This window comes from Watersipora subatra, chromosome 3, assembly GCF_963576615.1.
Source record: "Watersipora subatra chromosome 3, tzWatSuba1.1, whole genome shotgun sequence".
Classification (NCBI taxonomy): Eukaryota; Metazoa; Bryozoa; class Gymnolaemata; order Cheilostomatida; family Watersiporidae; genus Watersipora; species Watersipora subatra.
Genome location: NC_088710.1, coordinates 21,602,752 through 21,628,823, shown reverse-complemented (window position 1 = coordinate 21,628,823; position 26,072 = coordinate 21,602,752). Strand labels below are relative to the sequence as shown.

The following is a 26,072-nucleotide window of genomic DNA, read 5'->3' as shown; positions in this document are numbered from 1 at the left end:
AGGAAGACTAAAAGTCGCGGGAAGACGACAGCGGCAATGGAGTGCAAGCCTTGTAAAGTTGCAGGCTTGTACTCTTTAGTCGATATTCAAAAACTTTGCACGCTCTCTAATCTAAAATTATCGAGTGAGGCAAATGATGAGATACTATATAAAATATTGAAAACTCTTGGTCCTAAGTTAGCGAGCAAGGCAGTTCACAAATGTAAGTAGTGGTCACCAGTATTCATAGAAACTACGTCTTTACTATTATACCTGTTATTTTCTTTTGCATCTTGCCCATCTTTCTTGTAATAAAACTCATAGAGCAGCAATAGAGCAAGTAAAGTTTCATGTGGAAATATTTTTACCGAAACCGGCACACCTAGTGTGCAACATCGCATAGCTTGTATTCAGACCTGCCAACCAAAGAGTGAGGCAATGCGCGAGATTTGGTTTTGGGGCAGTTGATGTATCAATGATAGTATATATAAAGTTGTGGAAATTGGGGCAAAAATCTCACGCATTTTCATTTTTTCTTTGGGGTGATTGCGTGAGTCTCACGCCCAATGCGTGAGAGTTGGCAGGTATGCTTGTATTGCCATTTGGTTCTTAACGTGGCCATCGTAATCCCTGCATTATTGTCATCCAATCGATGAAGATTAAAATTGTAATTGTATAACTTTATCTTTATGGTATTGTTCAATCATTTGTTCACGCTTCAGCAGTGTTATTTCGATTTTCAATTCCGATCAGTTTTGTGCTGTTAAAACTTAGCTTGGTTACCTTGTTTTATAATCATCAGATAGGGTTCAACGTATCGCAATTGTACGTCTTGATAAGCCCTACAGTAGCTATATTTATTTTTCTGATAGTAAAATATTAGGTTTTAAAAAATTTCATGTTATCTCTTCAAACCTAGCTATTGTGATGAAATTTTGATCACTACAAACTTTGAGGAAAAATATGGCATGCGATGGGAGTGAGCTTAAATGCACATGTTGAATATGTGTGTAGTTAATGCTGTAGAACGTATATTATGAATAACGAACAATAGTACATGTGAATAAGGAATACAATACAAGAGCATTAGAAAAACGTGTAACGCATCCTCGAGGATAAAAACAGAACTGCGTGCGCATGCACTAACCGGAAACGGCAAAGCCAATGATTCAATAACGTAACATCTCTCCTTCCCCTAGGGAAGAAACATCATCACTAATTGTAATCCCCTTTTTAGGACAGTTCATAATCTGACAAATATGATGGGACAGTTTTCGCACGCACTGATCGTCTGGTTTGCGTAGGTGTTGATTGTGGTGATTGTAGTATTTCTTGTGCCATGGGGGTGCATGGAATCGAGTCAACGGTGCCTGAAGAGGGCTGCTCGTGTGGACACGTCTCCGCTTCAATATTGACACCTGTCTCCTGACCCATCGGCAAGTGATTGGGTTTTGTCACCTCGCGTTCACTGTTCATTTCATTGGATGTGTCAGCCAAGTACGGAGAGGTTTCTCTTTTGCGTAGCTGATCAACGTGACGCCTTACAATACCTGAGGTGAAAGCATCTAAAATCTCATACATGGAATTTCCCAGAAGATGCATGACTGACCCTTGCAGCCATTGAACGGCTGGTCTCTGAAACGTCTTGTACCACACTAAATCACCCTCCTGAAAGTGACGCTTCTGCGAGAAGTTTGTGAGTGGTGCAGCCTGAATTGATGGCTTCAGAAGATCTAGTCTTGTTCGCAGGCATCTGCCCATCAGTAATTCTGCTGGCGTCTTGCCTGTTACCATGCTAATCGATGTACGATATTTGAGGAGAAACTTATCAACTTTCATGTTTACTGCTTCTGTCGAAGCCTTGTAAGCTTGTTTGAATGTCTTTACAAATCGTTCGGCTTGACCATTACTTTGTGGGTGGTATGGTGCCGTTGTTAAATGTCGTATACCATTGCTCTTCATGAAGTGCATGAACTCCCCTGATGTGAAACTGAGGTCCATTGTCAGTGACCACTGTATAGGGCAACCCATGTGTAGCAAAGACTCTTCGTAGTGTTGCTATGGTGATTGCTGAAGTAGACGTCCGAATGGGAAAAACTTCCGGCCATTTGGAATAGGCATCTACTATAATTAGGAACATTGTATTATCTAGAGGACCGGCATAATCCAAATGTATTCGCTGCCATGGACTATCAGCAGGGGCCCAATGGTGGGGATCTGATGGAGGATTGTGTTTAACCGCATTGCACTGCGGACAAGACCTTGCAATGGCTTCAATGTCCTCATCAATTTGTGGCCACCATACATAATTGCGTGCTGTTGTTTTCATTTTGACCATCCCCAAGTGACTTTGGTGGAGTTCGGTGAGTATTGTGGCTCGCAAACTAGAGGGTATAACAAGGCGTATGCCTCTCATCAAGCAACCCTTTAGCGTCGAGAGCTCTTGTCGACATCTAAAGTATGGATCTATGTTTGCGGCACTCTATGGAGGCCAACCATGTATGGTTGAGTTGTAGACATTGCTCAATGTTTTGTCCTCCTGAGTTTTTATGGATACTGTCTCAAAGGTCACGGGTAGTTGGGCATATTGTTCAATGTGAAATAGTCTTGTTTGTTCACAATGAAGTCTTCTGCATGGCTGCGGAAGCCGTGACATAGCATCAGCATTCGCATGAGTGAGTGATGACTTGTATTCTATGTCGTATGTATACGCTGTTAGAATAGCGGCCCATCTTTGCATTCTCATTGCAGCAATAGGAGGAACACCGGTTTTTGGGCCTAGAATTGTAACCAATGGCTTATGGTCAGTGAGCAAGGTAAATGAGCGGCCATACAAGTAGAGGTGGAATTTTGTTACCCCAAAGATAATTGATAGTGCCTCTCGTTCAATTTGGGCATAGTTTCGCTCACTTGGGCTTAATGTTCGAGAAGCAAATGCTATGGGCTTTTCTTCACCATTTGAAAGTTTGTGCGATAAGACTGCCCCTACCCCGTATGCTGAGGCATCACAGGCCAGTATCAGAGGAGAGTTAACATCGTATGGTGTCAACACGCAGTCTGTAGACAACAGCTGCTTTAACTGAACAAAGGCTTCTTGACATTGTGAAGACCAGTTCCAGTGAGCATTTTTGCGTAACTGTTGATGCAATGGGTGCATGACTGTTGCTAAGTTTGGTAAAAACTTTTGATAGTAGTTCACTAAGCCTATGAAAGATCGAAGCTCACCAATATTTGTAGGTGTTGGAGCCTCTTTGATAGCCTTAACCTTGCTTTCCATAGGGTGCAGGCCGTGTTGATCTATGCGATGTCCTAAATAAATAATTGATGATTGTAGGAGGCAGCACTTTTCTTTATTGACCTTTAGCCCATAATTCTGTAGACGGTCTAAAACGCTATGCAAAGTAGATAGATGTGATTCATAGTTCTGACCAGTAATAAATATGTCGTCTTGATAACATAAGACATTTGGTAGGCTACCCAGTATGTCATCCATTGCTCTCTGGTGGATGGCAGGCGCTGAGGCCACCCCGTATGGGAGTCGGTTGTACTGGAACAGTCCTTTATGTGTAGTGATAGTAACTAAAGGCTTTGAAGCTGCATCTAGTTTGATCTGAGCAAAGGCCTTTGACAAATCTAATTTGGAGAATAACTTTCCGCCACTCATTTTTTCTTGAAGGTCATCTATAGATGGCATAGGATATGAGTCAACAACTAGCTGAGGATTTAGGGTAACTTTAAAGTCTCCACACAGCCTAATGGAACCATTGGGTTTTATGACGGGAACTACAGGTGTTGCCCATTCACTATGTTCTACTGGAGAGATAACGTTTTCATTTAGGAGAGATTCAAGTTCTTGTTCTACTTTTGCCCGCAATGCGAATGGTACAACTCGGTGCTTTTGCCGAATAGGAATAGCACTTGGGCGCGTACGGAGCGTTGCTTCAACCTTTTTCATTTCTCCTAAAGTTTGCTTGAATAAGGACGGGTACTTTGCAACTAGAGTGTCCATCAGTTGTGCCGTTGCCTCGACCCGATTAGCCTTGATCTCTGACCAGTTTAATTTAAAGTGGTTTAACCATTCCCTTCCAAACAATGGGACCTGCTCACCCTCGGATTTATCTAGCACAAACATCCTTGCTTTACTTTCTTGCTTGCTGAAATGCACAGTTGGGTAGATGACTCCTTTCGGCTTAATTGACTGCGTTGCGCCGTATGGTTTCAAAGTAGTAGATGTAGGTTGGAGTTCCGATGAGCCTTTAATCTTTTTGTAGATATGATATGGCATTGTGGACACTCCTGCACCTGTATCAAGTTCCATTTTCACTGGGATACCATTGATGAGTGTATCTAGCATGATTGGTGGGTGGCTGTGCTCCTTAGACAGTGTGTTTATATGAGCTATATCTTCATGCTCCTCTGTAATTGCATCTGACATTACACTGTGTGTGTTTTGTGCTCGTCTATGAGGCTTCTGGAGTTGAGGTCTTTTACTTGGAGTTTTCTGTTCACAAACAGATTGAAGATGGCCTTTCCGACCACATTTAAAACATTCAGCTTGAAGGTGTGGGCATTGCTTTCTTGGATGAAGGGTGCTCCCGCAGGAACGACAAGGCCAAGGTTTGCCACTGGTAGTAGGCGAATGCATGTTAGAGATGTGACAGACTTTAGATTCTGTTGGCTGTCGTTGTGTCATGACTTCGGCATCTTTCCCAGCCTGCTCCATACCTCGAGCAATCTCTATGGCACGTGAAAGATTTAAGTCTGCTACAGTTAACAGTTTGCGGCGAGCATTTTCGCAGTAAATTCCACAGACCAGTCTATCACGTAGTACCCGTTCACGGTACGCACCTTCAAAATTGCAATGCTCAGCAAGTAACTTGAGTTGTGCAACATACTCATGGATGCTTTCACCAGGTAGCTGGTTTCGTTGATGAAAGCAATATGTTTCCGCAATTTCGAGTGGAGGTGGTGAGATATGATTACTTAGCAGCGTGGTTAATTCTTCGAATGACTTAGCTGTTGGTCTATCTGGTGCTGTGAGACCACGTAATAGTTTATATAACTTGGGACCTATGAGGCTCAGAAAAGTTGCCTTTTTCTTGCTATCATCAATGCTATTAGCTTCCGTGTAGAAATCAAAACGCTCTAAATAACATGTGAATGACTCAATTGACTCATCAAATGGTTCCATGCGTCCAATGGAATTTTGAGCTGCCATTGCAAAATTAATGCTTGTTGAGCTTTATGAGAGAATTTCTGTTAAGAAAAAGATGCACAACAACGTGTGTCTTGCGCAAGAAAAAGGCAACAGTTCTAGTACAAAAATACAGGTAACTAATACAGTAAAACGATAGGGGACATTGAGATAATTACGAATTCCATCCTCGTCGCCATTGTTGAATATGTGTGTAGTTAATGCTGTAGAACGTATATTATGAATAACGAACAATAGTACATGTGAATAAGGAATACAATACAAGAGCATTAGAAAAACGTGTAACGCATCCTCGAGGATAAAAACAGAACTGCGTGCGCATGCACTAACCGGAAACGGCAAAGCCAATGATTCAATAACGTAACAGCACACATTTTTTCTGCGACAAGAAAATAATTTTTTTGTAATCTGAAGCATTGTGTAGTCAGAGGCATAATTGTATAGTACACAGCCTTTTTTCTTCGCTGTCATATACAGAGCAGGCTGAGATAGGCAAGTCTAATTTTGGTATTGACATTAATTGCACATGAACTCATTATCATTTCATCAATTTTGTAAAACTCTTTTGCAATCTCTCCTTCAATTAGATACACAGCTTGTAGGCATGCTTTTATTAAAGTACAGTCATGTTTTAGTACAAGAACCTTTTGACTTTTATATCAACCAATTAGTATACTCACATAGTATTTACTCGCTACCCACTTGAAAATCAAGTCTATTACATGATAGAACTGATATGTTATATATAAGTATGCATCTGTAGGTTTAGATACAAGGTTAGTTGTATTGAAGGCTGATGAAATGAGAGCATTTAATAACCTATACTTGTACCTATAGTGATGGACGATGGCTATCTGTCCAAGGAAAGTAATGAGTATGAGGTCGAAGAAATCCTGGATAAAACTTTCTGCACAAGGAGGGTGAGCTTAAGATGTGTAGTCATATGTACAATAATAGCACTTGTTACTAGCTGTCACTTACGACCGGTCTGTAGTTAATAGTCTACAGTAATGACAATACTGTAGAGGATACTATACAACAATACTACTTGTTACTGGCTGTCACTCATAACCAGTCTGCATAGCTATTAGGCTCTTGGTATTCACATGTTTGAGATTAGATTAGCCCATCAATATTTGTTTTAGCTGGTTAGTAATTCTTAATATTTGTGTTGTCATAAATCAGATACACCGGGTTATTGAACAATCAGCGATGCACTGAAGTGGCATATGATAAGTGCCAAAGTAGTAAGGAATTACTGCAAATACACAGTAATCCCTTACTACTCATAAATGTATGTAAATACCTTAGAAAATCCTTCACTACTTCGCATCTTAACGCATACCGTATCAGTACATCACAGGTTTTTCAATAGCGCTAATTCTATCGTTCATGTCTTTACTCAGCATAAGTTTGAACAAATAAGTAGCATATGTTCAAACTAATGCTGTTTGTAGAGATTTGTGAAACAAGCACCGCTTGTTGTTTATCAAAGGCTACGTAATTTAGCATTTTTCATAAGAATCATTTTTGTCACAAGATCTCCTTGCCATTGGAATGATGATAAGCAAACCAGTCCAGCTCGTTGTGTTCAGCTCAAGCAATATGGTGAAACATAATTTAATTATAAGTTATGTTTGTTTTTACACACACTCATCATATTTATATCCACGGTTGAGCTAATGAATATGAAATATTGAGGGTTGTTGCTACTTTCCAGTTTGTAATTTTCATTGTCATTGCTGGTCATCATTAGCGGCAATAATTGGCAGATGCTCTATGTTTCCATTCTTTGCTCTATGTTTCCTTTCTTTGCTCTATGTTTTCATTCTTTGCTCTATGTTCCCATCTTTTGCTCTATGTTCCCATCTTTTGCTCTATGTAATCTCTTTTGTGTTGGAGAGTTCTGCTTACTATTTTCAGCATCTGTCTTTCAATAATCCATCTCACATGTAGACCTAGTATATCATTGTCTTGTCATTAGGTACCAGCTTGTAAAGTCGTTATTCAGTGTCACCGGGATTATCTCTTCAGGCATGTGATGTCTACTTTGTGAAATGGAAGCATTGGCCAGACACATTCAACACTTGGGAACCTCTATGCAACCTTGAAGGGTGTGAGGAAGCGGTGGCAAGGTATGCTAAAAGAGCCGAGGGTGGTTCAAGTACAAGTGTCTCTCCACTGAAAAGGAAACAAAATGATCTAGAGAGTTTATTTTCAAGCGATAGTGAGGATGATTCTGACGATGCCTGCCAGGTATTATAGTACTCTGTCGCATCTGTCATCTGAGTTTCCATCCGTTTGTTTATACTAACACTCTCCGAGCTGTTATGATTTCTCACTGGTTTAATAAATGGTGTTATATGAGTTGATAATGTTGCTCTATGGATGAATTGTATATGAGATCTAGCAAAGTATTAAATTCAAGGTACCAGGTATTGCGCTGCCAAACGATCGCTAGCATAACCTAACCGTTTGTGTTGATGCTCAATTGATAAGGTTTAGATTTCTCTGTTCTAGAACCAACAAAATTTATAATTTATCGCATTAAATTAATTTGAGGTTTCCAGTTCATGATTTTGTCGATCATGTCACAGCATGGTCAGGTTACAGTTCATGATTTTGTTGATCACGTCACAGCATGGTCAGGTTACAGTTCAATATTTTGTTGATCACGTCACAGCATGGTCAGGTTACAGTTCATTATTTTGTTGATCACGTCACAGCATGGTCAGGTTACAGTTCATGATTTTGTTGCGGTGGTCTCCGTATAGTCCGAGCAAAAATCATTCGATTATTTTTACAGATCTTATCGTCTGTTTGCAATGTCATCATCTTAGAGAAATACTAACCATAAATTGAATTTCTCTGGTCCTTGATCAATGCTTGATGAATTTAGTAGACCAGTTTGGTACAAGATTCTGCTTTCAGAAACAGCTCAAGTCGCTCTATTCGAAGCTAAAGAACAGTCAAAGCAAGATAAACCCTGTCACCTTGGTTAAACTCTCCTGTATAGCTGATGAAAAGCTAGAGAGATTAACAAGGAAGATTCTGCAGCCAAAGTTGTCAAAACATGTGTCGGCCTGGGCAACCAAAAAACATACAAAGTTATACAGGTGGGTTTGCACTTATCTATATTTCGACTGGCTAGTATCTGACATGAGCTATACTGGTGTACAGTGATCAGCTGGCTTTACAGTTTAGGAGCTTCAAGTAGCTGTGAATTCCGTGTAGCGGTTCTTTATCTACATTTATGTATTTAACAAAAGGTTTGTGTATTGCTTGTGAGGATTTCCAAAAAGGTGTTATGTATGTAAATTCATTGCATTGAGACATTCCTTCGATTAGCTATCCGTTCATTTCACTGGATCTTATACATCCGTGTAGCCTGATCAGGGCACTGTTATTGCATTTGGCTAAAAGATTCCGGTATGAGAGGGAGCGGAAATCTTTACACTAATGACTCCTTTGCATTTTGATTTATTTCAAAACCAATTTTAGATTCATCTCTTTCTGTCTGTCCTTGAACAATAGTACATTCACTAGCTGCTGACTAGCATTAATTTTTACTGCGCAACACTAATTTAACTGCACTACATTAATTAACACAATTAATTTATTAAACAACATTAATTAATTAACACTGCGCAACATTAATTTTTGTCTGCGCAACACTTGATGTTAGCGTATTGTAGTGTGAAGGTAATTAGCTTTATTTATTGGTCAAAAACAAGTTGGAGCTTTTAATTGCTTAGTAGCGGGTGTAATTAAACTGGCCACCAGCACAGCATGAGGTATGCGTGCTGGTGTGCCAGTTCGTTTTCTGTTCAAAAGTATATTCATAATTTTATGGTACCTGATAAAACAATTAAAACTGTTTCGCTTCGAAAAGCTTTTATAACAGCTTGCGTTTATTGTTCTTTCTGTCGGAAAGCCTTTATAGCAGCTCGCCTTAGTACGTATACAAAAACATTGGTCACGGATGACAGCGTTAACAGGTTCACTCAGAATTTTGTCACAATACATTTAACGTATTAGGTTATCATTTTCCCAAAAACGAATCAGTTCGTTTTCTTTTTACTCCGAATTCACAACGTAATATCAAGGTTTCCAATCTTTTCGGTGTCGAGTGGATGAAAAGAAAAATTATAAACAACCTAAACAGTTTTGCTAGCGAAATTCTTCAACATTAGGCCTCATATTTCTGATAACTGTTTTTTATTAAAGAATGAGTCTGCTTTTTGGTCAAACTGTGAAAATGATGTTTTTTTTTACAGCCAGTTTCACTAAACTAAAAAAAATTAAACATGGCTTTTGTTTATTAAATGCATTCATTCTGTGCAGAATCTTCTGATTCCAAAAAAAATTAGATTAAACCTCTGCGGCAGAAACTCTAGCCTCTACAGCAAAGCTATCATTTTTTGGATTAAAAATAAAGATTTTTTGGCACGAATCAATTTTGTCAGAATATGCAAAAAGATTTGTTGTGAAAGAGTTAAATTGATCACCATTCAAATAGAGCATGGTAATGAAATAGTTTTGCGATTATGTTGATACCGTCCAATTGTATAAAAGTTGTCCGGGTATGTAAAAAGGTGAATTACCAAACTTGAGCTTGGCTACAATAACCAGACATGCTAAAGATAATGTGAAACCCATTTATTTTACTACTTTCATTTGATGTATGATTACAGGGAGCACAAGATGTCTTTGCAGGAGACACTCAAAGCGTGGGAAACTAAATTTAATGCAGTCAATAGCAAATGCCAACCGGTCACCGTAGAGAATGATGTAGATCTTGAAGCACCGCCGGAGAATTTCCAGTAAGAATGTTAACATGCAATTGTTAGAGGTTCTTGCAAGTCCCAGAATGTACTAGAGAAAGGGTAATAGGGGCACTATGATCAGCTGTAACCATGTTTTCATTGGTTGTTCGATGGGTACCCAGAAATAGATGTTTTTATATCACCAAATTTCTTAGCATAAAACACACATTTAGGACTGAATTGTACTTCAGTGTATGATGCTTCAATGTACAAAAGCCATGTACATGTACTGACTTGTTCAAAATGTTAGTTGAATTGGGTTAGTCGGATTTTTGCATTGCAATGATTATTGCGTGTAACAGTCAGGACACAAGAGTATGAAATTTATAATGGTGAGAGCTGATGTTCCAAAAACTATGATGATACGATGGTGACATCGTAAATAAATGGCTGTTTTTTTGGTCTTGAGCCAGCCAATAGATGCCGTCTGACTAGGACTTTAAGTATTTTGTCTCTCAACTACTAAACAATTGCTGTGCTGCATTTACAGGAAAAACCATAGAAAACCCATTAAACTTAACGGACTTGATTTACCTCATTGCGGAGGCATTGATTTAATCTTAAGAGGTGGTATAACTTGAATTTCGGTGTAAATCCTGGTTCCCATATACGCCGCAAAGCACCGGCGACTGCACCACAGGCTATCAGCGGTGAAATGTGAACCTACGCGCCGGGTACCCCCGGTATTAGCCTGCGGTCAGCACAAGAGTTTGGATACCCCCGGGTACCCCCGGTATTAGCCTGCGGTCAGCGCAAGAGTTTGGAGCTGTTCAAGTTTCGCTATGAGCCGCAGGCAAAACATTCTCGAAATGCACTGTACAGGTGAAGGTCAGCATTATCCAAACGGCATGGCGAGCGAACGTTTTCTATGCGGTTATTAGTGATGCAGCTTTATGTGAACAGAAGTCTCCTCTAAGAGACTTGAAGACCGATTTCTTTTAGTTCAGCAACTCTCGTGTGTAAACCGGTAATATTTTCCCTCTAAAACTAGTAGCAAAGTTGGAGTTGCATTCCTTTCAAACAGAGGGTTAGTGGCCAGACAACTTCCCTTACCTGCTAATAAAAATCCACTCCATTGTAATCCTTGTAATCCACTCCATTACAAAACAGCATCATTCAAGTTTTCTTGCCGAATTAGGTTGAAAAAGGTTTTAATGAGATCGGCTAAAATTATATTGAAAACGATGACAGAAATTGATAAGTGATAAAATTTTAGTGATAAAAAGTTGAAATTCAGTAAAATAGCTAAAAATACATAATAATGCTTGACTTAAATGTCAGTGTGTGTGTTTAGAAAGCGTAACTGATTTGAGGTGAATTGAAAGTTTATGTTATAAGTACGTATGTCTTGAAGGTAAGAACTCTATATGATGCATTATAATGTTACATTTTATTGCAGATCATAACCGCTACATACACTAAAGTTACTATAGGTAACTATAGTTACTAAGGTTAAGATATTTTTTTGTTACTAATTTTTATATGTACTGTACTTGAATAAAATTTTAAAGGTTGACTTGCAACAAAATTCACATTACAGTTATTTGATATCAAAAGATTCACCCTGTCTTACTCTGCTGTGTTGTAGGTGCAAAATATGTGCAAATGTGATTACAAGCTCTTAAAAGCTCAAAAACGAACAGTTAATTGCAGCCACCACAAGACCGCCGTAGATTAGAATCTCGTTTCAAAACAGCTCAAATGGGACGTAGTTGTACAAGATGGCTTCTGTTTACACTTTCACGCAACCTCATTCGTCGAAATATTTTGATAAATATACTTCACGCATTCAATAAAACCATTTATACTGTTCTTACGTGCATTGAGATCTTTTTCAGACAAGCAGGTCTGCACAACATGTTGACATGGGCACAGATCAGAATCTTTACACAGTAGTGTTTTGTTGCAGGTTTATATGTGACTATCTGCCAATGCCCGGGCTCTCCTTAAACACTGAAGCTATGCTTGGATGCTCGTGCGAAGTGAAATGCTGCGCAGGTAGCAAGCATTGCTGCCCCCACAACAATGATTCCGTCTTTGCTTACACTTCAGCGAAGAGAGTACGTCTCATGCCAGGTGCAACTGCTTTCCGTTGTTTTAGCAAAATTGTTCAGCTAATTGCTAAATGGCTGTGACTGGAAGTTATTAGAAAAAAGCTCATAGTTTGTTAATCTTCTGACACAGCTCGGTTGACTATGGCTAACACTACCCTAGGACACTTATATTTCGCTAGTATTTAGTTTCGTGAGTAGCACACAGAGTAAAATTTCGCTGCAACTTAATTTCGCAGTTCTGATGAGTGCGAAAATATAGTGATGTGAAAATAAATACAGTGGAACAAACAAATTAGATTCCTCAAGTCCGGTCCTCTAGTAAAAAAAGTTGTTATATTTGCGACTAGTTTGTATTTGTAACCCGCAGGTATAAATGTATGGCAGAAATCGATAATTCAACGTGATCGCTTGCTGCCATTTGTTTCTTGGACTATCAATGACATCTCGGTCCTTTCCGTCGTGACCGATACGGTACCAATATTAGATCTCAAGCATTTATAGCAAGCGATGGCCATGGCACGTTTTGAGTTCACAATATTTCAAATTTAAAAAAAATCAAATACAGTACATGTCTCATAAAAAAGAAAAGAGATAACAACCAACATCACAACCAGAACTGTATAACATGGTTGGACCTGGTGAGGGTTGTTATCGTTTTTGGTTGGCAGTAAAATTCATCACTACAATAAGTATTATTTAATTGTATGACTTCACCTACCAGACTTTCATCCTCATCAGTTACAAATTCGGTGACTAAACTGATATCATCATCTTCTTCGTTTGTCTTGGCTTTTCCAAAAAAACTTGTTATCTTAATTTGCTTTGCCATGCTGCTCATTCGGTGTATTAACGAATTTACTAGAAATTTCCCAATGAGCTCAATCACACACAAAATTATCTGCATTTCTAATATCACGATTTTGTTGTGGATATCAATGAACTACAGGGCCGTATTCCCTTGGACAGCTGGCCGGCTAAGACGCCCCAACTTTTTAGGAATTTCATAGTCCAACGGCTATAGAAAGGTTTTTATCGCTGTAGAATATCACTTTATTCGAAGCCATAGATACAAACATCAACTTTTAGTAGTTCTTAGGCGTCATTATTATCTTCATCAGCGGCAAAATATTCTTGTTAACGACTTTTATAAAGGTTTGCAAAATATCAAGTTTTAGCAAACATCTGCTTGCCCATATCCTACTTAATGAACTTGAAATAAAATCGGCAAAAATGATCTTTGTTAAAACGCTTAAAAAAAAAGATGTCTTCTTTCTGAGCTTTTTAACTGCATACAAGTTTTGCCTGTTTTAATTTTAAAACGTTTTGTCAGTCACATCAGCTAAAACAAAGCAAATCTCAAAAAATAGAAAAATGTTGATACTTGCCAATAAAATTTTTTAAAACTTCACGTGAGAGGCCCGGCTGAGGCCCTACATAAGAGAAACCTGTTGGGAGCTTACAGCACCCCCCCCCCCTTCTCCACACCCCAGATGTTCATAACTAGTCGTCTAACATTAGCCCCCCAACTTGCAACCAGTGAATACAGGCCTGCGTAGAACATAGCTATTTAATTTCGAATTTTCGCTAGTTCGTTATGATAGTTTAGTTTCGCGCATGAATTTTTCGCGTGATGATGACTCCGCGAAAACGCGAAAGTTAGATGCCGCGAATACTTAAGTGTCCTAGGGTATTAAGCCTGGCTCTGAGATCATTTGGGGAGTTGTTCTCCCACCTGTTACTCTTTGTTACCCCTGTATTTCCAATTTACCTAGGATTAAAAAATTTTGGTCGTTGTGTGCGTAACACATTTCAACCTGATTTGGAAGTTTTGAGTCCACCGGACTATTAGTTCTTGAGATATCGCTAAAATACTGAGGGCATGTCTAACTGACTGAGAAATCTAAAATGGCTGCTGACAGGACATTTAAAATTGGTTAAAATTCTTGGTAATAAAAAATAGACGAAGCTAGAAAACTTCTCAGCAACAAGAGCTTTACACTCACACTATTTGTTTTTCTATTCATAACAAATATACACACGCTGTCAGACTCAGTTCTTTGAGTGTGAAAAAAATTTACCATAATTGATTTCTTTTCTTTTTTTCATGGAGCTCTGCATGGGCTTCACTATGATAGTCAGTTAAAAAGGAGTTGTGCTATTCTAAGCGCTTTTGCAGTCGATGGCTAGCTGTTACTACAGTTTAGCATCGGGGGACACACTTGTGTATAGAGGCTTCAAATTGTTGAAGAGTATTATAGGTTGAATTTGTTTCGAGGAGCTTTAACAATGAAGAGTAACAATGTAGATGAAATGTGGAAGTCAATAACTTCAAAATTGTACTGTCACTGTTGACAACCTACTACTTGGTGGATTCTAGACTTTAGAATGAACATTCGCTCATTTTTTTTCAGTGTAGGGATCCTTTTTAGTATTTCAATTTGTAGCTCAATCGTTACGACTTGGTTGTTTGCTTGTGCTTGTAGGGTCAGCGATATACGAGTGTAACAGTAAGTGCTTATGTGATAGCACTTGCTGGAACAGAGTCGTGCAACTTGGCAGTCAAGTCAAGCTGGCTATTTTTAAAACAAGGAATGGTTGTGGTTGGGGGGTCAAGGCTAAACAGCGAATTCTCAAAGGAACCTTTGTTATGGAGTACCTTGGAGAGGTGAGACAAGTCTTTGTGATTTTTCAATCAGTAGCGGGAAATCAGTTATTTAGGATATATCTGTATCTCAACTTAGATATACTGTAAATTCATGTCCATGGATCTGCAGTCTCTCAAATCATTGTTCAAGGAAAGTCGTTTATGTTATAAATAGAAAACTGTGCCATTAATGGTTTCTCCCACATTATACCAATATTTTTCTATTCCGTTTCTCTTGCGTTAAAATTTATAAAAGCTAATAACAAGTCGGAATATATATTGCCTAAGGTGATTGTATATTGCTGGTGCTGGAGGTTTTTGAAGGGCCAACTGTTACTCATTAAGTAGCGCGTGTTTAGACTTGAGAGTGTTGATAGACATTCACTATATACCCTTTTGACAGTAAATAGCAGGTAGGAGTATCCATAGATGAGTAAGTAATTCTTGTCAAAGTCTTAGGTTTGATTCTTGTGGACTTGTTGCTAACAAACTTGGCGTGATCTTTAGCCAAACTATTTAGCCAAAGCTAGACCAAAAAAATCCAATAGGCCAAAGCTATTTAGCCAAATAGCCAAACCTCTACTGGTCATCACCTCACTATACAAATGTCTCAGTAGTCAAACCTATACTTGTCATCACCTCAACATACAAATGCCTCAGTAGTCAAACCTCCACTTGTCATCACCTCAACATACAAATGTCTCAGTAGTCAAACCTATACTTGGCATCACCTCAACATACAAATGTCTCAGTAGTCAAACCTCCACTTGTCATCACCTCAACATACAAATGTCTCAGTAGTCAAACCTCCACTTGTCATCACCTCAACATACAAATGTCTCAGTAGTCAAACCTATACTTGTCATCACCTCAACATACAAATGTCTCAGTAGTCAAACCTCCACTTGTCATCACCTCAACATACAAATGTCTCAGTAGTCAAACCTATACTTGTCATCACCTCAACATACAAATGTCTCAGTAGTCAAACCTCCACTTGTCATCACCTCAACATACAAATGTCTCAGTAGTCAAACCTCCACTTGTCATCACCTCAACATACAAATGTCTCAGTAGTCAAACCTATACTTGTCATCACCTCAACATACAAATGTCTCAGTAGTCAAACCTCCACTTGTTATCACCTCAACATACAAATTTCTCAGTAGTCAAACCTATACTTGTCATCACCTCAATATACAAATGTTTCAGTAGTCAAACTTCTACTTGTCATCACCTCAACATACAAATTTTACTACTTACGTTGCAAAGTTTAGGGAACTATTTGACTATACATCAAGAGTAGTGTAAGTGTCTGCCATAGGATTTTTGATGCTCGTAAGGAAAAGTGAAAAGGTTGAAGGTAAACTACAATAAAATTTTAAATACTTAAAAATCACGCAAAGTACCCTACATAATGAAAATATTCGATGGATTTAATAATTCGCGATTTCGCGAACAGTCTATTCCGCGAATTATTGAATTTCGCGAATAATTAGTTCTATTTTTAAACTCAAGGGAGAATAACTACTGCCTCAAATTAAACGCTAGCCGCTAGGCAGAAGTAGTAAACGTAGCTGAGTTCCAATTTTTTAAATCATTGCCGGGGCTTTGAGTCAACCCCATTGCCAATGCATCACACTTCTTTATAAAATTATTCAATGTTGTCACAAGTTATTCGGCATGGCGTCGTCATCGCAAAATTTTCTTACATTTTTTTTACATTGAAGTCGACTCCATCAACCTCTACTACCGAATTTGATGATGATAATGATTCCGATCTGGACATTATGGTATGTATTTGATTTGCAGTGCAAATACGCTTTTCCATAATTAACCAATTAATTTCCATGATCGACTCGTAGTTGTTAGCTAAATGGAAACTAAACTTGTGGTGTACGCACGTGAAGGGTTAACTCTATTGCTAGCTGCTATAGAGTTAAATCTTAATAGGAAGTAATTGTGTTTATTCGTGAATAAATTAGTCCGCAAATATGCATGAAAAATTTGCGCGAAACTCAACTCCGACTTAACTAACTTGAAATAATTAAAATCCGCTTAAATATCGCCAAGCCTAAGTTAGAGAAGTTATACGTCTTATCTCACTCACCACCTCTACTTCTGAATCTACGCACTTCCATTCCCGTGTATTTATGGTAGAGTAACAGTAAAACTTATCTTTATAGATTACCTGTTTATAATGTATTGTTTGTTATCGCTAATGTCTTATTGTCTGCTGTATCGTAAGGCGCAAATGTCGTATAGAGGAGTATAGAAACCCATAGTAATTATCTGGTGCAGACGCCCCTGATGAAAACATCAAAATTACGGAGTTCCTACCTTCGAGACAGACGTATAACATAAACGTTGAACTTAATTTAAATGAATTTAGCTTACTACACACCTAAAGCTAAGTTTTAGTATGTATTTTACTAAGTTAAATTGCAATTTTGTCTAAAATTTTATCACCAATCTTTTTTCGATTTCGTTTTTACTGTAACTAATAAACATTAACGCCAAACTGAGAGAGAGAGATAGAGAGAGAGAATCGTATCTCTTTCATTACTTCATATCGGCATCTTCAATATTCTGACGTATTCGACACACTGGCTGCCAAATTTGAATTTCAAGAGAATTTTTTGTTGATGTTGTATGGCGAAAAAATGCTGTATGGCGGGGATGAAAAAACGTCGTGGCCCACATTGTAAGACAAAAAACTGTATAACAGTAATCGTAACCCGGGAGTGCACTGTATTTAATTAAAAATATACTGTGTACATGTAAGGGTTTGACAAAAAAGGGTATAAGGGTATCTAAAAAATATTGTGTAAGGAAAAGTTGGAATGAGAACTAAAGCTACACTAACTGCTACGAGCCTACGAACAAAACATTACATATTTATGATTATTACATATTTATGATTTATCTTTTGCTGAGCTTGTCATTTAGAGTAACAAATGTCGCCTTGCCAAACTATTCTTGGCACTAAAAACTACCAAAATAATTTTGTTTGTTTTTATGCAGTTGAATGCTAACATTTTAGATCATAACAAATGAGGAGGCAGAAAAAAGAGGGAAGATTTATGACTCAGAATTGTTTACTTATCTCTTTGACCTTGACTTTGATGGAGATGATTGCCAGTTCACTATCGATGCCCGCAACTATGGAAATATTTCTCATTTTGTCAATCATTCGGTGAGTTTTATTTATGCTAATAGATTTTTCTTTGTGGCCAATAACTAGCCTTATAGTCATGAAGATACAATACGCAGCACATCATTGTGACTTGCTCAAGCCGCATGCTTTGTGTGTTATTAATAAATGGAGACAGTGGCTTTATTATCAGGGCTGTCTGGTTGACATGACGAAAGAAGCTGCATCATTAAATTTTTAATAAAATTTTCGCTGTATAATTAATATTGTTTTGAAATAAGGTTAATTCTTATTTCACTAATATTACTATTTGTTAGAGAGACTCCTAATCTTCTTATTAAGAGGCTGCTGTGGTACATGGTTTAACAACATTGTTTGTTATAGTGAATATGATCAGCTGTCGACCTTATTAAACATTAATATTGATGACTGACATCACCAAATCATGGCGTAAGGAAATATTTGCATATAGAATATGCCAATTGTAGTGAGAACTGGTTAAATCTGTGAGCCATCATAATTATGGCGCAATGCAATGGCGTAAGGAAATATCCGTAAGGAAATATTGAGTATTGAAACCATTTTCAAACCGAGCGACTTCAATTCAGTTACTGACTACTAAGTGACCTCAATACAGTTACTGACTATCAAGTGACCTCAATAAAGTTACTGACTACTAAGTGACCTCAATATAGTTACTGACTATCAAGTGACCTCAATAAAGTTAGTGACTACTAAGTGTCCTCAATACAGTTACTGACTATCAAGTGACCTCAATAAAGTTACTGACTACTAAGTGACCTCAATACAGTTACTATCAAGTGGTCTCAATACAGTTACTGACTACCAAGTGACCTCAATACAGTTACTGACTACCAAGTGACCTCAATACAGTTACTGACTACCAAGTGACCTCAATACAGTTACTGACTATCAAGTGACCTCAATAAAGTTACTGACTATCAAGTGACCTCAATACAGTTACTGACTATCAAGGGACCTCAATACAGTTACTGAGTACTCTGGTTGTATGAGACCTTTTGCCATGGGTCCCTTCCTTATACATTGTAGTGTGACCCGAACATGTCTGTGTACGGGGTGTGGATCAACTCTTTGGATGTGCGACTGCCTAGAATTGCACTCTTTGCCAATCGTGACATAGCCAAGGGAGAGGAAGTCTGCTTCGACTATAAGATGACTGGTTGGTCTCTTCATTCAATTGGCATGTTGAAATTCTATATCAATGTTGAAACAGCGATATAAAGTAGGTCTAGTCTACTGCCATGTGGAGTCATTAGCGCATTTGTGTTGTCCTTGACACAACCCTTTTGTATTATCAGTTGGGAATAGACTGAAATTTCCGAGTTTTGATTTGATTTTAAAGGTTGTTGTTGTTGTTTTAATTAAGAGTCAAAAGTATGCAACTGGTTTTAGGTCATATATATGCCCACCCATCTCCTTAACCCCTGCTCTATGCAATTGGAGTCATACATTTTGTAGGGCTAAGTCAATTTGATGATATTCAAATATCGTGGTTACAATGTGTAGCACCAGTTCTAAGGTGTAGTTGTGGTAATAATCAAAGCATAGCCAGGATTTGTAGGCATAGCTGTGGTTCTAAGACTGAGTCACAGTTTTAACTCTTTCGCTACCGTAAGCCAATGTAGCGGCTTTCGGGGTAATAGAAGTACAGACCGTAAGCCGGTGTATCAGCTTATCAATAGGGTTTCACTTTTCTTTTCATTACGAAGCCTACGCGTTAGCAGGACCAATCAAATTTTGTCTCCAACAAAACGACCTTGTAGCCAATCACGTGCAACCAATCGGAAAAAATTTTGCTAAGCAATTCCATTTCTAATCATTTTTTCAAAATGGGAAAACCCAATCGCTATCTTTATGGCAATAATAAACTCACCGCGTTCTTTCGATGGAAGTGTCAGAAATTTTGCGAGAGTGGGATCACTAAAGAACTTTATACTTGTAGAGAATTTTGCTCTGCATAAGACGAATTTTACAGTAAAACAATATCTGCATTGATTTTTGAGATATCGCTTAAATACTAGCGGTATATCGATTTTTTGAAGCTTTTTTGAATAATTTGGTCAAAATAGCGAATTTAATGCGGTAGTGAAAGAGTTAAAAGGTAGTCGCAGTACTGAGACTGCTGCAAACTCAACAAGTCAATTTTAGAAGTAAATTTACTCCTTATCTAGATTTGAATAGAACTGAGGGAACATCTGCTATAGCACAACACTTGAGGACTGTGTACTTTGTGTTAGGTTCAGTTTGCTGCATTTGGGACATTTGAACATCAAATGTTTTTCTTAAACCTTCTGAAGTAGACAGAACCAAACTAAAATTGAAGCTGGCAATTCTGTTTTGGCCAGAGGAGTCTTAAATTGTTGCCAGGTGTGGATATATCAGGCTTTTTTTACTCCAGGATTATTAATGAAATATCCATTCTGTGGTAGTAATAGAATAAAAAAAACTTTTTATCTAAAAAACCAATTTAAAAACTTGGTTTTATGTCACACTAGAAACAGGGCATGGGTAACAGAGGGTAGGAGACAGGGGGTGGTGAAACTGGGAGTAGAAAAACTTGATCACACAGATGAAGAAGACAACATACAAAATCAGTTACATGATGTACAACAAAGGGATAAAGGAGCTGAGTGGCAGTTAAATTATTCATTTGAGTTGACAAAGAGTTTATTACAAGGTCTCTAGGGGAGCAAGCAGACATTCTACTAACTCACTCGCCTTGCTAGTGGATTTCTGCTTGACCAAGCCTGCTCCATACATAAAGACTTAACATGAACCTGAAGGAAGAGGTCATTATTATGCTAGGTCTAATCGTCTACTACCTCTCTGGTATTGCTTTTACCGCTACAGAACAAATAGGGTGGCTCGCGACATCACTACAGTCCGGTTTTTTTTGTCAGCTGCCGCCTATGACAATTTAGCGACAAAAATATGGTATAGAAACTTTCACTCCAAAAACAACTGTTAATTGGAGACACATAGGTAAATTTACTTTGAATTCATTTATGTTTAGATGTTGTATGGTGGCACAGATTCTAGTTGGTAAATATTCACTATCCAGTATTTACTATTTGTAGATGAGACTGTTATTTTTAGTAGGTTAGGTACAATAGAGCAAAGATGTCTTGCAATGTTGTCATGGAATAGCTCTATCTTTCCTCTTATTAGTTTAGTGGCTCCACCCAACTCTACATACAAATGTCAAGGTCTGTGATCTAGTGGCCATGTGGCAGTAGTAAATAAAAACACAACTACAGACGGTTCCCAACCTACGAACGAGTTACGTTCCGAACGATTGTTCGTAAGGTGAATTTGTTCATAAGTTGCTTCAGTGTTATATTTTGTATTATAATTTATGTTTAAAGGCCTATATAAGTATATTGAAGGTTTATATAAGTATGTTTAAGGCTTGTATAAGTAGCCTGTATTGGTTTGTACTGAAAATTTTTTAATAAAATGGAGATAATACTTTGGTGGACGCCGGGCCATGACACTGCATTTCTTATTTATTGTATGTCTTGTCCTTTTTATTATATTGTTGTTTTAATCGTTATGCTACCATTTATTGTTGTTTTATTTTTTGTATGTGTTGTCCGTTTATTATATCGTTGTTTCACTCGTTATGCTATTGTTATATCTGATATACCGTCATAACACTATCACTTATCGTCACTTATATTGTTGTCATACCAATGGCTAGCGGTCCTATTTATTCACCTTGTTAGCCGGTGTTCTTACCATTTGCCGTTAGCCGTAACAGTTGATATTATTGTATATAAAGGAGTGCGGTCATTTAGTTGAGCAGAGCCGATAGCCGCATGCTCCTCGGCTAGTGAATTTTCCTTCGTTAATTAAAAGCTGAATGAAACTACACGCACTCTCTCTTTATTTATTAGTCTAGCCAAGTAAAGGCCGGCAAATTCCTTTACAATACGTACAGTAATAATAAAAAAGTTCTTTGCGCACTGGAGGTACGTTCATGCACCTATGCACTGCAACGAACTGGGCAGAGAAAGGTGGATGCTGGGTAGTGCTTCTGAGTAGTGCCTACGCGCAGACCTGTTCGTATGTACTTTTGTTCGTAACTCGAATGTTCGTAAGTAGGGAACCGTCTGTATACCGACCTGGCTAAAGAATGCTATGCAATTTTTTATGTGAAGTATATGAATATTGTAAGCTTCAGCCTTAGTATGGAAGAGGAGAAACAGTCAGCATTTATAATAAATACATTTCTTTATAAGAGAGATTACGACAAGCCGCATCTCATGGTCAATAAACCAGCAGTTTTACAGGTGGAAAATATGGTTGGTTCAAAGAAAAGTGTACGGTTCGTGAAATAATTGCTTCAAACTTCAAAAACCCGTGGTAATAAAGTTTTTTTGTCTCCCCATGTTTCTATGATTGGACTATCATTTGCCTCTGGTTTTATTTGAGGAAATTGCTCGTACACAGTCAACTAGGCCTTGAAATCATGTTCTGCAATTTTCATCAGCCCGGCTTATTCTGTTGGCTTCAAATTGCTAATATTTGTCATATGTCTTCCGTGAAGGTGACACTAGTGAAGATCCTAACAACATAACGGGTATTTCGGAGCGAACACCAGCGAAAATGTCCCCTTTCAAGAGCTCACCATATAAACGACGGCCAACTATCTCACCTGCATTTAGACGTCCTTCTATCGCCACTTCGACTGTCGCCTGCACAGCGTCTGTTGGGGACAAACCCTCTCTGTCCCTCTCTAACTCCACTGTACATGTGGATACACAACCTGTCTCGGCCAAGGTCAGTCTCTTTGATAAGAACCCTACAGCTGAGCCACTACCACTATCTGATGCCGATAGAGATTTCGAGGTGATGCTTTCTATTAACGATGAGCAGGGGCTGTCTAACGCTAACCAAACATCAGGTAAGGGCACTTCTCTCACTTCTCATTGTTTTATTCCTTCAAGATGTGGCAAATTTTTTAGGTAGTAGTAATGTTTGGCTTTTTTTAAGGGAATTGCTCACACAATGTCATCTAGGCACTGCGATAATGTTCTGCGATTTTCATCAGCCCCCATCGTGTATGTCGCACCTGATAGTCATGCTGTAATAGCCCTTTGGCAGAATTCTAGTATGTTTATTTACGAGGGGTAACTCCGATTAATCTACCTTGCTGTGAGTCCAACTAAAAACTGATTTCTCCCATTAAATACAATAGCCAAAGATTTTTGGTAAAGTACTGCTGCTCGCTGGAATAACTGCGGGAGATATTAACATGTATATGTACAATAGAAGACTGCTGATGGTGCTCACCTTGTCATAAGTCAGTTCCTATGTGATAGATATTGCAGAAATTGCTCTGTTCCGTTAAGTATTGCAATAACGTCTTCTGCAATTAATGTTAACTGTTAGTTTTCATAAAACAAAACTTTACAATAGTCTGGTCAGCCTCTCTATCGACAAATAAACTTTACAGCTGTTTGTTATTAGGTTAGGAAATTAGTGATATTGATAGGAATCTGTGACAACTTCTACAACTCGCACAGGAATACTGAAGCCTGTCATCATACCAGTGATGCAAACGATGAAATTTTATTCTGTAGCAAGTTGTGCTTGACTAACGCCCAAACACGAGATAGATTGCAATGTATTGAAACTTGCTCTCGCTGGTGTAAAAAAACAAAACGATAATTATGGCCAAAGTATTGTTAATAAGATGATTGTAGTACAATCACGCAGCGTAACATAAATGAGGGGTAAGTCTGGGGTACCTGTGTAACTTCACATAACATACATCAAGTGTACTAATTGAATTTCAGGTCAGGCAATGTATCTTTATTGCTTAGGCCTAAATTTATTTATTTTTTACATTGAATTGTAGTTGTGAGAATGCATGTTGTTCATGGTGGTGTTTTTTTTATAGAAATACTTCAACACGTTTGCTTGTTTGGTTCTCTAGAAGATGTGACAATATACTTCAAGTATTTTATTTTGTCATTTGTCTTTTCAGCCTACTTACTGTGTTCTGGTTCATTTGTGAGTCGTGACATTATTAGACGTGATGTTGTTACACATTTGTGAAGCGCTGAAGTATTGTTCTATATTTTCTTCATGTCCAACTGTACTTGTGGAGTAATCTCTGTGAGGGCCAGTAAGGAAAATAGCCACCTCATTCTATGAAAACTTCAATCGCCCTGCAACTAGTATCATTGTTATAATTGGTGCCGTTGTACTTGAACACTTGACCACCAAGGCCAACTCGATAGAATCTATGGTCAATTTAGCCTTAGCTCGAGCATTACTAGAGGCGCCAACACATTCCGCTGGTCTTCCTTGACGAGAGGCAAGCTCTCTTGTACTGTTTGTTTTTTATTGCAGAGGAAAGGACAAGTCTCAAGGTCAAAGATCCTAAATATGAAGCGCCCCTGGAGACAGGTCAGCAGTTCGATCTCTTCTAGACTGTTGGCTTTATTAGCCTTAGGATTATGGTCTCCATCAAGTGCTATGATGCTATATCAAGTGCTATGTTATTAATGAAGTAAAATGGGACATATGGTGAAATAGCATATAGGGATGAGCACTCGTCAACTGGCTTCACTTTACTTTCATTTAACTTTTCAAACTTTGTTTATCCATAGATGATCTGTTAATAGCATAATGATTGCATGAAAAACTATTTTATATCGAAAAGAATAGAACAAAATGTTTAAAAAAAATTTATCTAGAAATATTTATCTAAAATGTTCTTTTACTTCACTCTGATAGGAATGAAGTTAGCTCTACATATCAGATATCTAAGCTCTACATATATTGGAAATGTGTTCTTCAAGCAGAATGAATAACAAACCACTCTTCATTCCTGCTATGTGTATGCGACAAGGATGTGACAAACATGCTTTTTTAAATACTATTTGTCATACCTCTATGAAAGTTAGCAGTGGTTAGGTTAGTGCTACAGGTGACAGATATCGCTATCCGCAGGCTACAATAGAGTTTATTTGTTGTGTTTGCAAATAAACTGGCTATGGGCAAACACTCTCTATTTTATCTTTATGTATCAAAATAATATTAAACGTAGTAACAATGTTGGGTTTAGCATGTAACATAGGAGTCGTCAGCTCTCGATATGTGAGCAGATGATTCCTTGTTATAATAATTTGTCTATTTTGTCATCAACACAAAATTAATAAAAGTAAATGTATACATATATATGTGACACATTTTTTGGTCAAATGGGTTGTTCATAAGGGACCAACTTTTCTGATCCTGCAGAACCAAGCAATGTTTAACAGAGCTTTTGCAGCGCTGTTGTTTCATTTGCAGAAGGCTTCAAGATGATGTCCGACTTAGCCACATCTCTCACCTCGCCCTTGTCTCCCGAACTACCTTCTAGTTTGAAAGTGGAGGAAAACTTGCCCTTCTCTCCGTCTTCTCTATCCAAATCGGCATCCAAACCCAAGTTCAGTTGTCAGAACTACAGAATCGTATGTCATTGCGGGGCTAAGAACTGCCGAAAGTTTCTCTTCTGACCAATCAAGATGCGCTTCTGTTTAATATCATTTTAGATGTCAGTATTTCATTTGCGAACAAGTAAGAGGGTTTGTATCAGTTGTGCTATTTGGAATCGTCACCTCATGCTATTATTTATTTTTAGATTTATATAAATGACGCGCATTTATAGCGACCTTGATTCTTAACAACTGTTGTATATTACCTCTTCAGCTCTCTACCAACTACTTTATTGTTTTGGTAACATTACATGAAATAATGTACTCCAATTTTTATAGTCATTTTGTAGTATTGGCATGTTTTTCAAAACTAGTTGTACATTGAAATAGTATGTTTGCTGCCATATTAGAGTACCTGCGCGGCTTGTTTCTATATAGGTCTTTTATACCAGCGCGTGCTTCTATTATAGACTGAACCGATGTATATGTGTATGATACGTCTCCTTTGTAGCAGTCCTTGTATATTATAGGTGTATGCAACTGTCTGTCAGTACGGAGTACATACTGATGATGTAGCTCCTTTCTCCATAAGATAATACCATGCCTACCAGCTAAACATTTTATAAGTAGTGTCAATTTGTGACATACAAAACCATTTGATAATATTTAGAATGTCATGAGCATTCCTGTAGAGCAACCTCTGACTGTTCACCCTATATCAGAATAAA

The 26,072-nt window shown here is 38.0% G+C and overlaps 1 protein-coding gene across 1 annotated transcript; it reads left to right on the top strand.

The window, feature by feature from the left end:
• The first annotated feature begins 28 nt into the window (after positions 1–28).
• On the top strand, positions 29–26,072 carry LOC137390127 (histone-lysine N-methyltransferase SUV39H2-like). Its single transcript, XM_068076393.1, has 12 exons — positions 29–202; positions 6,032–6,114; positions 7,229–7,450; positions 8,126–8,310; positions 9,889–10,017; positions 11,930–12,096; positions 14,558–14,739; positions 17,762–17,914; positions 18,944–19,073; positions 22,464–22,820; positions 24,275–24,331; positions 25,220–26,072. The coding sequence occupies exons 1-12, from the start codon at positions 37–39 to the stop codon at positions 25,423–25,425; spliced, it is 2,037 nt and encodes a 678-aa protein (XP_067932494.1). The 5' UTR covers positions 29–36; the 3' UTR covers positions 25,426–26,072.